At 44.8% G+C, this 10,108-nt stretch overlaps 2 protein-coding genes across 2 annotated transcripts in view; both read left to right on the plus strand.

Annotated features, from left to right (window-relative positions):
- The window catches only part of LOC119573888 (glutamate receptor ionotropic, kainate 3-like), a 3,504-nt gene extending 178 nt beyond the window's left edge, over positions 1-3,326 (plus strand). The window contains exons 2-6 of the mRNA XM_037920992.1: positions 429-644; positions 1,480-1,638; positions 2,291-2,474; positions 2,867-3,078; positions 3,228-3,326. Coding sequence (XP_037776920.1) covers positions 429-644; positions 1,480-1,638; positions 2,291-2,474; positions 2,867-3,078; positions 3,228-3,326 — 870 coding nt within the window. The remainder of the gene's footprint in view (positions 1-428; positions 645-1,479; positions 1,639-2,290; positions 2,475-2,866; positions 3,079-3,227) is intronic.
- Positions 3,327-4,889: 1,563 nt separating this feature from the next.
- LOC119574282 lies at positions 4,890-9,548 on the plus strand. Its single transcript, XM_037921473.1, has 3 exons — positions 4,890-5,121; positions 7,089-7,283; positions 7,809-9,548. The coding sequence occupies exons 1-3, from the start codon at positions 4,949-4,951 to the stop codon at positions 8,260-8,262; spliced, it is 822 nt and encodes a 273-aa protein (XP_037777401.1). The 5' UTR covers positions 4,890-4,948; the 3' UTR covers positions 8,263-9,548.
- Positions 9,549-10,108: the final 560 nt, after the last annotated feature.

The raw sequence follows: 10,108 nt of genomic DNA on the forward strand, positions 1-10,108 counted from the left end.
CGATACGGAGAGAGAATTTTGTTTATTTAAGTGGTAGTGATTAAAAGTGGCGATAAGGATAAGGAAAAACCGTATTCATATGGACAAATGTAGACAAGGTATGAATGAGAATGAATATCTTCATCTCTTGTATTGTGAAGATATTCATTCTCATTCATACCTTGTCTACATACAATGATCAGGAAAATAAGAACACAAATAATGATGATAATAATAAACGTATGGTATCACTGGTAAGTATAGTATGAAGGAGAATGATAAAGCTAATTGTCAATGAAAATAAATATCAACAAAAATATTACTAATGACAACACTGATAACGATAACGTAGATGATAGTCATAATGATAATATCAACACCGAAAAAAAAATAATAATAACAAAGACTCCTTCTCTCTGCCCCCTCCCTCCCCCCCCCTCTTCCCACAGTACCCTCCCTTCCTGTGGGTCCTGCACGGGGAGAGGAACACGGACAAGGACATCGCCGGCAGCGTCCTCGGCAAGGGCACGTCCTGGGAGCTCATGAGGACGCTGGCCGCCTTCTTCAACTTCCGCCCCGAGCCGAGGGTGGCGCTGGGGGACGTGGTGGGGCGGAGGGACGCCGAAGGACGCTGGATGGGCGCCCTCGAGCTGCTGAAGGAGGAGGTCTGTGTGGGTGTCCGGGGGAGGGGGGGGAGCTAGGGGGAGGAGGGGGGAGGGAGAGAAAGGAGGGGGAGGAGGATGGGGAGGGAGGAAAAGGAGGAGGAGGAGGGTGGGAGGGAGGGAAAGGAAGGATGGGGATGGGAGGGAAGGAAGAGGAAGAGGGACAGGGGAAAATGGGGGGGGAGGGAAAGGAAGGTGGGGATGGAGGGGGAGGGAGGAGAGGGGGAGAGGAGAGGGAGTGGGTTTAGAGTGGGGAAGCGAGAGAAAAGGACAGGAGAGTGGGGAGGCAAGAGGGAGTTGGGAGGAGGAGGACGGGAGGGGTGAGGGAGAAGAAGACCAAACAAGGGAGGCAGGGAAGAGAGGGCGGGAGGGAAAAAGGGGAATACGGGGGGAATTGGCTGATTTTTTCACCTCTTTTCATAGTTTGCTGTGTTTCCTTGGTTTATTCCCCTCACCCTCCCTTATCTCCAGCTTTTCCTCTCGCTTTTTCTTCCTCCCTCTTTCCTTATCCCTCCTTTCTTGCTTCTCCCTCTCAGTCTCTTCAATCCCCCTTCTCCATCCCTATCCTTCGTACACCCTCCTTCCCTTCTCTCCTTCCCTTCCTCCAGATCCCTCCCATCCCCTTTCACCCTTCTCCCCCTCCATCTCTCTTCCTCCTTCCTTCATCCTTCCTCCCTCTTCCTACTTTCTTCTTTCTCCTCCATTATGATCCTCAACCCCCCTCCTCCCTCCTCCCTCCCTCCTCGTCTCCCTCCCTATCCCTCTCAACTCCTCCCTCCCTCCTTTTTCTCCCTCTCAACCTCCCTCTCACCCCTCCCCCTCCCCTTCCCTTCGCCAGGAGGCCGAGTTCACCGTGCTGCCCGTGACAGTCTCGAGCCCCCGGGAGGAGATCGTCGACTTCTCGATCCTTCTGGGAACCACCACCTTCGGGATCCTCGTCCGCCGCCCCGCCTACGTGCCCAAGCCGGACGCTCTGCTCAGGCCCTTCAACGTGGACGTGAGTTCTCCTTCCCTCTTGCCTTTTCTCACGTCCTTTTCGGGAGGAGTTGGATGCAGCTTCACTTAGACCTATTTGTATGTGTGTCTATGTATGTGTATATATATACATACCGATACATATATATACATCGAATAGTACTTGAACATGCATACATACATATACATAAAACGGAGACATTATCGATCGTCCTTTCCGTCGTTTTCTGACACGGTAATTGCTGACAGAGTGTCACGATGAACAGCATTCTCTGCTCGGAGATGAAATAAAACAGGCACTAAACCACGGCCCACTTTTATTCGACACGCCGCGGTTTTATTCCCTGGCTGCTGTGGTTACATAAACTTTTTATTAATTATAGCTGTTTTTCCCAGTGCTATTGCTGATGATTACATTTTCATTTACGCTCCCCCCCCCCCTTAATTACCATTATAGTTGTTTCCCTTCTACTATTGTTAATAATCCCACAGAAAAAAGAGAATTAACTATCAGTGATATAATTATTATTTTCATTTGCGTTATTGTTATCACTATCATTATCATTATCATTTGCGTTATCGTTATCGTCTTCTATATCCTTATCATCATCACGAGTTCCTGTAAATTCTATAAGCGGCCCAAGAAGAGCGTCTCTCGTGCCTTCTTCCTTCAGGTGTGGCTCTGGATCCTGGCGATGATGGGGATAATGGGGCCCCTTATCTACCTGATCATCCTGCTGCGAGTGCGCCTGTGCAGGGGGGACCCCACGCTCACCAGGACCTTCCCCTTGGACCAGTGCATCTGGTTCGTGTTCGGGGCCATGATGAAGCAGGGCAGCGTGCTCAGTCCGATCTCAGGTAGGCCCGTGTTCACTGTGGGGAAGGCGAAAGGCTATTTTGTGAAGAAGAGAGTAAAGTTAGTATGAGCGGGGGGGGGGGGATATGGTAGGTTTTATATATGTATATGGAAATTTATATATGTATAAATTTCATATATGTATAAATTTTATACATGTATAGATTTCATATATGTATAAGTTAGTACATATGCATATGGAAAAGAGAGATGTGTTCTTACGTCACCCTATATATTACCCTTATATTACCCTATATACCCTATATACCCATTTCACCTCGCTCTTCTTGCGATGCACACACCCTTACCAGCCTCACCGACGCTCTCCTCCCTCACCAACCCACGCAACAAACAGCAAACTCCTCGTGCCTTAACGACGTCTCCCCGACCCCAGATTCCTCCCGCATCCTGTTCGCAACGTGGTGGCTCTTCATCACCATCGTGACGTCCTTCTACACGGCCAACCTGACGGCCTACCTCACCTTCAACAGCCTCGTCCTGCCCATCGAGAAGGCGGAGGACCTGGCCAGGGACCCGGACATCAAATGGGCGGCCTTCAGGGACGGCGCCCTCGCCGATATCATCATGGTGGGTGCGGGGTATGGGGTATGGGGCATGGGGGTGTTTTCATGGGGGTATGGGGTATTGGGGCATCATCATGGGGTATGGAGTATAGGACATGGTGTGTATGGGGTATAAGGCATGGGGCATGGCGGTACGGGGTATAGGGCATAGGGTATGGGGTTCCATCATAGGGGGCATGGAGCATGAGGTATCGCCATGTGGATAATGGGGCAAAGGGCATGGAGTATCATCATGGGGGCATAGGGCATGGGCGTATCATGGGGGTATGAGGCATGAGGGTATCATGGGGGTATGAGGCATAGGGGTATCACCATGGGGGTGCTGGGATAGGGTATAGGGTACCATCAGGGTGGTATGGGGCATTGAGTATTATCATGGGGTATGGGGCATCGGGCATGGGCGTATCACCATGGGGGTATGGGGCATCGGGCATGGGGGTATCATAGAGGATACGTGGCATGGGGGCATCCTCATGGTGGTATGGGGTATGGTGTATGAGAATAATTGGGCTCTTTTCATAAGGGATGAAATTGTTGTTAAATTCAGTAATTGAGAAAACGAATCGGCCACCAAAAATAAAAATAAAAAATCAATGAACGACGCACATATACAGACACAAAAAAATGTATATATATTCACAACAAACACACACACTCAGACCAACACACGAACACACACAAACGCCAAACCAGCCATCAACCAAACAGCTTTCCCCCATCCCTTACCCTAACCTCAACGCAAGCCCCCCCACCCACCCTTCCCCACCCTTCCCCACCCTTCCCCACCCTCACGCCCTTCGTCCCCTCCCTCAGGAGCACCCGAAGCTGCAGGTGCTGCGGGACATGCGCGAGGCGGGGCGCGGCGCCTTCGTCAGCTCGCACGAGGAGGCGCTCGAGCTCGTCCGGGCGGGCAGTGAGTGGCGCTGGGTCGTCGTGCTTGATGCATGGTCGTCGCTGTCTGTCGTCTCCGTCGGCAGAATCATTTGCATTGTTTTCTTTTGTAGTTTGTGTCATCATCATCGTCGTCGTCACTGTCATTATTTTCATTATTTTCGTTATTTTCGTTATTCTATCATCATCGCTACAGTCATGATTTTCATTATTATGTTCATCCCATAATCATCATTTTTTTTTCTATCTTTCATCTACGCCCATAACTATTACTTCACATCATCATCATAATTTTCATTTTTATTATCTCCTCACCATTGCCATTGTTAATAGCATAATCGCCAATAGCCTCATTGTTATTACAGCTACGCTTGTTATCATAACTATCATTTATGCATTTTCACCAGTTATTATATATTTATCCATTTGCAATATTATTATTGTTGTTACTAGTTTCACCCAGTGTTATCTTTATTATCACTATTATATTAATATTCTTCCTTATCAAACTATTACCACTATCAACTAATTGCAAGTGCAATACCGTGTAGTAATTTTTTAAAAATAATTTGCCGAAAATTCCGCAATTAACAGTACAACCACCATAAGACTCTGAAGATGAAAAGTATTTTTTAAGCCGTAGAAGGTTAAGTAATGTAATCAAAAAGAACATTCACATGAAACAAAAGTCACAACCATCAATATTAATCAAATATTAATAATAAATGCATAGAAAAATGCATAATAAATAAAAAAATAATAATAATAATAATAATAATATAATAATAATAATAAAAAAAATAAAATAATAATAATAATAATAATAATAAAGCAAACAACACCAACCTGCTCCAAAAACGAACAAAAAAAAAATATAAGAAAAAAAAAAAGAAAAAAAAACAAAAAAAAATTTACTGTATTTTTCCTTCCCCCACCCCCCCCCCCCCCCCGTCGCCACGCCCCTCCGCTCGCCCCCGTCAGCCCACGTGTACATCGACGACATGCGAATCCTCGAGTACCTGATCCAGGAGGACTTCAAGGCCCGGCGCAGCGAGGGCAAGGAGGACCAGTGCCACTTCTACGCGACGCCCCTCGACAAAGACAAGGACTTCATCTTCTGGTACGGCTACGCCTTCAGGAAGAACAGCGAGTACAGGGAGCTCTTCGATGGCTTGTGAGTTTCGCTGAAGGAGGGGAGGCGGGGGGGGGGGGAAGGGGAGTCATTGGTCACTCGCTCTGTTGCTCTTTCGTTGTGGGTTTTTTTTTCGATGTTTCATTCTCTCTCTCTCTCTCTCTCTCTCTCTCTCTCTCTCTCTCTCTCTCTCTCTCTCTCTCTCTCTCTCTCTCTCTCTCTCTCTCTCTCTCTCTCTCTCTCTCTCTCTCTCTCTCTCTTTCAGTCTCATTCTTGCCCCATAGTTTCTCTGTCTTATTTTTCTTTCTCTGTATCTCTCTGTCTCTGTCTTTGCTTCTCCCCTTACTCATCATACCCTCGCTTCCTTTTCTCTTTCTTTCGCCTCTCTCTCTCTCTTTCTTCCATAATCTTTACAGAATCTCCAGAACTTCTTAAACCCTTGTTAGAAATATTTATATCTATGTATGCAAACGACATCAATATCGGTAAATACAGCAATAAGTCAAAATATATAAATTGTGCCTCATTTTTTATTATATATTTTTTTTTTTCCTCGTCTATCTTTTTTACTTGCAGCAAGTGAAATATATCACAGGCGAAGGTGATATATTATGGCATAACATTACATTTTACGACCGTCGAGAGAGAGAGAGAGAGAGAGAGAGAGAGAGAGAGAGAGAGAGAAGAGAGAGAGAGAGAGAGAGAGTGTGAGAGAGGGTTCGCATTTTCTATTTTGCTTTCCCGTTTTCTTTATTATTCTTCCTCAGTTCGTTTCAAATTCGTTTCCACTATTTCTCTCTCTCTCTCTCTCTCAAATTTATTCGGTTATTTTCGTTTTATGATAATTGTCGTTACTGTATTTGTAATCATCATGTCCTTTATTCGTTCACTTGTCACAGTTATTATTGATATTTCGAGTGGTAGTAGTAATAGTAGTAGCATCATCATCATCATCATCATCATTATCATCATCACTGTAATTAGTATTACTTCTGTTATCATTGATACTATTTTTGTTATCATTATTATTATCACTATCATCATTATCAATGAACCGAATTCATGTTGACAAATGTATAAAAGGTATGAATGAGAATGAATATCTTCACAATACAAGAGATGTATTTGGCCGGTTTCGATTGCGTCTTCGTCAGAAATACATGTATTTCTGACGAAGATACAATTGAAACCGGTCAAATACATCTCTTGTATTGTGAAGATATTCATTCTCATTTATACCTGTCATACGCCATTATCAATATTATTGTTATCATCGTCATCATCATTATTATTATCATCATCAAATCATTACTATTATTGTTGTTATTTTTGTTGTTATTGTTATTAACTATCAGTGTTATAATTATTAGCATTATTGCCGTTCTCATTTTCATTATTATCATTTTCATCACTATCAGTATCATTATCACTATCATAATCATTATCATCGTCATTATTATCATAGTTGTCATTACCATTATTATTATTATTATTATTATTATTATTATTACTATTATTATCAATATTGTTATTATTATTATTATTATTATTATTATTATTATCACCATTATTATTATTATCATTATTATTATTATTATTATTATTATTATCATTATCTTTAGTGACATCATTGATATTATTGTTGTTGTAGTTAATATCATTATCATAATATTTTTTTATAATATCATTATTATTACAATATGTTTTTCTTTATATTATCATTATTATCCTCAATATCACCATAATTATCACCACTATCATTATCATCTACATCATTATTGATATTATTATTATTATTGCTGGTTCTATTTTTTATTATCGTTGTTGCCGCTACTATCATTATCATCATTTATTCACTGTCATCACCATCATCATCACAATCATTACACCTTCCCACTAACACAACAGTCATCCTCATGTCATGCACACCACTTACGCCATGATAACTCGCCTCTTTCCTCATTCTCTGTCTCTCTCTCGCCTCCTTCCGTCTCTCTCCACGCACCCAGTTTCCGTCGCCTCTCCTACTTCGGCATCCTCAACTTCCTGCACGACAACGCGACCGCCAGCACGCCGGTTTGCACGCAGGACAACGGCGCCGACGACCGCTCGCTCAGGAACAACGACCTCTTCACCACCTACGTTGTCGGGCTCGTGGGCACGCTGGCGGCGATCGTGGCTTTTGTGTGCGAGGTTATGTGTCGGTAAGGGAGAGAGAGGGAGAGAGGGAGGGGTGAAGGGAGGGAGGGAGGGGTGAAGGGAGGGAGGGAGGGGTGAAGGGAGGGAGGGAGGAGGAAGATAGAGAGGGATGAAGGGGGGGTGAAGGGAGAGAGAGGAAGAGGGAGGGAGGGAGGTGAAGGGAGGGAGGGAGGGAGGAAGAGAGAGAGGGAGAGAGAGAGGGTTGAAGGGAGGGAGGGAAGAAGGGAAAGAGGGAGGGAGGGAGGAAGGGAGAGAGGGAGGGAGGGAGAGAGGGAGACAGGGAGAGAGAGAGGGACAGGGGAATACAGGGAGAAAGCGAGAGAGAGAGAGAGAGAGAGCGGGAGGGGGGGAGGGAGACAGTGAGAGAGAGAGTCGTTTGCGGGGTAAATAGTTGCTTAGTCGTTTGGTTATTGTGTTGTTGTGAAATGTGTTAACCCTTTTTTTTTGGGGGGAGGGGTCTGATTTAATTATTATTTCTCTTGTTTGTTTTTTTCTTCCCTTACGCTCTTGTCTCTCCCGTTTCTCCCCAGACGGTCGAAAAGGAAGAATTTGCCGAACGGAATGAAGAACTTCACGTCGAACCTGACTTCGCAGTTCCGGCCCATCCCCACCATCACCCACACCCCGCCCAACCACGGGACGCCCGTCGTGGGCTGGAGCGACGGCGCTCATCTCCCTCCCTTTCCCTCCAGACGTCCGCGGACGCCCTTCGAAGTCCGCTACCCCGACTACGCCAACGCCCCCACCTCCCACCGGACGGAAAACATGTTCAGGGGCGGCCGGGGCACGCCGGGCGTGATCCAAGGTAAAATTAACGAAATTGACGCCGTGTGGGATCGAAGGACCAATCAGCTGATCCTCAGAGACCCTTCAGGTCTGAGCAAGAGCATGGCTGTGATTGGGGGCGTTCCTTATACCTTCCTTCAATACGTAGATCACGAGGGGCCCAAAGTGCAGAAGCTGATCTTGAGAGATCTTGTGTAACAGGCTGTGTGTGTGTGTGTGTGTGTGTGTGTGTGTGTGTGTGTGTGTGTGTGTGTGTGTGTGTGTGTGTGTGTGTGTGTGTGTGTGTGTTTGTGTGTGTGTGTGTGTGAGGAAGTATAGATGTGTTACTGTGTTTTGTTCACAACAAGGAGCACATATCCTTTACGAGTAAAAGCGTGGGTATAAACAATGAGATATGATATAGTGTACTGCAAAGACACACTTCGATTTTGGTTGCCATTGCGCATGTTAGATTGCTTGCACAGGGCACTGATGAAATCAAGAGTGACACTAGAGCGTACAGAGTACCGTGCCGCCTTCGATGCCATCCCTTCACGCCATAGTTTGCATGTGCATTGCATGAGCCTTGCCTCCCGCCCTTGGGAGAGCCTTACTGAGCGGGTGACGTCCTTGGTCCACAGCCTAGGGCCGGGTGATGGCGTGAGGGACGACGGCTGACCGCGGCTGGCCTCGGCTGACCTCACCGGAAGCCTCTGACCCCAAGAACCAGGCTAAGGGTCCGTCCCGCCGTCGGTTGGATTCGAACGACGGGTTGGAACACAACGCTCAAATGCGGCAAAGAATATGTGAAGGATATGCGAACATGTCTAGTGCAGTGGCATGTGGGCGAAAGTGACAGTAACAGCACATGTAGAACCATTCCGACACGTATTTGTTAGCTGTAAAATATAGAAAAGTGCAATGTACAAATCCCTCTTATCCCTTCTCGTCCTCGCTTTCTCTCTTTTTCGTTTTCACCTCCTAACTTTGTGTAAGAAAGTACTCCTTTGGGCATAATACTGTTACAAGGAGGTGACTGAAGTGCATACGTGAATTATTAAAACCAGAGATTTCAGCCCACCTACACTCCTCACACCGTCAACTCTTCCCTTGTAACAAGGCAAAATGATTATGGAATCGATATTAAGATACAAACCTCTTTTTTCTCTTCCCTTCCAGACCTGTCATTAGTGAAAGTTTAATTTAGTACAATAGTGCATATTGTTCACAAATGAATGGTACTTGTCCCTCAACACAGCTCGAGCCCCTGTTTTCAACTCCAGGATCAATTTTAGAGTTTAAGTACTTCTAGTGTAGAACACTCGGTACAAATAGCGGTGATAGATCTGAGTGTATACCATAAGACCCCAGTGTACCTGCAGAGCACATCCCAAGATCACATTCGTAGTCTTGTAGCTTCGTATCCCTCGTGTAGATGTCTTAGGCTCGAATACGACAGAGAATGTGTGTAGTCGTTCAGATACGCAGTGAATAATAAGTGAAAGTAACATTGGTGTTTTATTTCGCCTTTTATATAAAGTGAACAGATTATACCCAGTCCTACAGTGCATTAACATTATCTTACTACCTTTTCCCAAATAAGCATATGCCATTTTTTCGTAAATTGATTTACAAGTTAACCCTATTCATTTCTAAATGTCTTAGTACAACCCAAAACAATAATTGTTTAAGTTCAATTTTTTCATTTGTATATTTTACATAAAACCTATAAAGTATAGGGGGACCCTCGGGGCCCTAGCGCCCCGGGCCCCCAAATGTTCATTGTACAACCTAAATGTGATTGAATTCTGCATTGTAATCATCACAGGTGCAATAACTTAAAGATGAATGAATTTTTTCTAGAATGTCAAAATCATGCGGCATTTTTCACAGGTAAGAGGAGTTATTAATACCAAGTGCTCCGATATAAAGTGCCTCACAGGGAACAATGTTTAGACATTTTTCAGCTGAAATATATCGACACCTTTCAGTCTCAGAGTCCAGAATATATCTTTGTTCGAATCTACAGTCTTTCCCTTCTCTTCAACGAAAACAGAAAAAAAAA

Source organism: Penaeus monodon, chromosome 6 (assembly GCF_015228065.2).
Source record: "Penaeus monodon isolate SGIC_2016 chromosome 6, NSTDA_Pmon_1, whole genome shotgun sequence".
NCBI classification, from domain to species: Eukaryota; Metazoa; Arthropoda; class Malacostraca; order Decapoda; family Penaeidae; genus Penaeus; species Penaeus monodon.

What these genes read in the sequence shown, in the direction of transcription:
- LOC119574282 (XM_037921473.1), top strand. Translation starts at nt 4,949, where the DNA reads ATGCGAATCCTCGAGTACCTGATCCAGGAGGACTTCAAGGCCCGGCGC. An exon ending in AGGGAGCTCTTCGATGGCTT is followed by an intron (nt 5,122 to 7,088) that starts GTGAGTTTCGCT and finishes CCACGCACCCAG; the next exon opens with TTTCCGTCGCCTCTCCTACT. An exon ending in GTGTGCGAGGTTATGTGTCG is followed by an intron (nt 7,284 to 7,808) that starts GTAAGGGAGAGA and finishes GTTTCTCCCCAG; the next exon opens with ACGGTCGAAAAGGAAGAATT.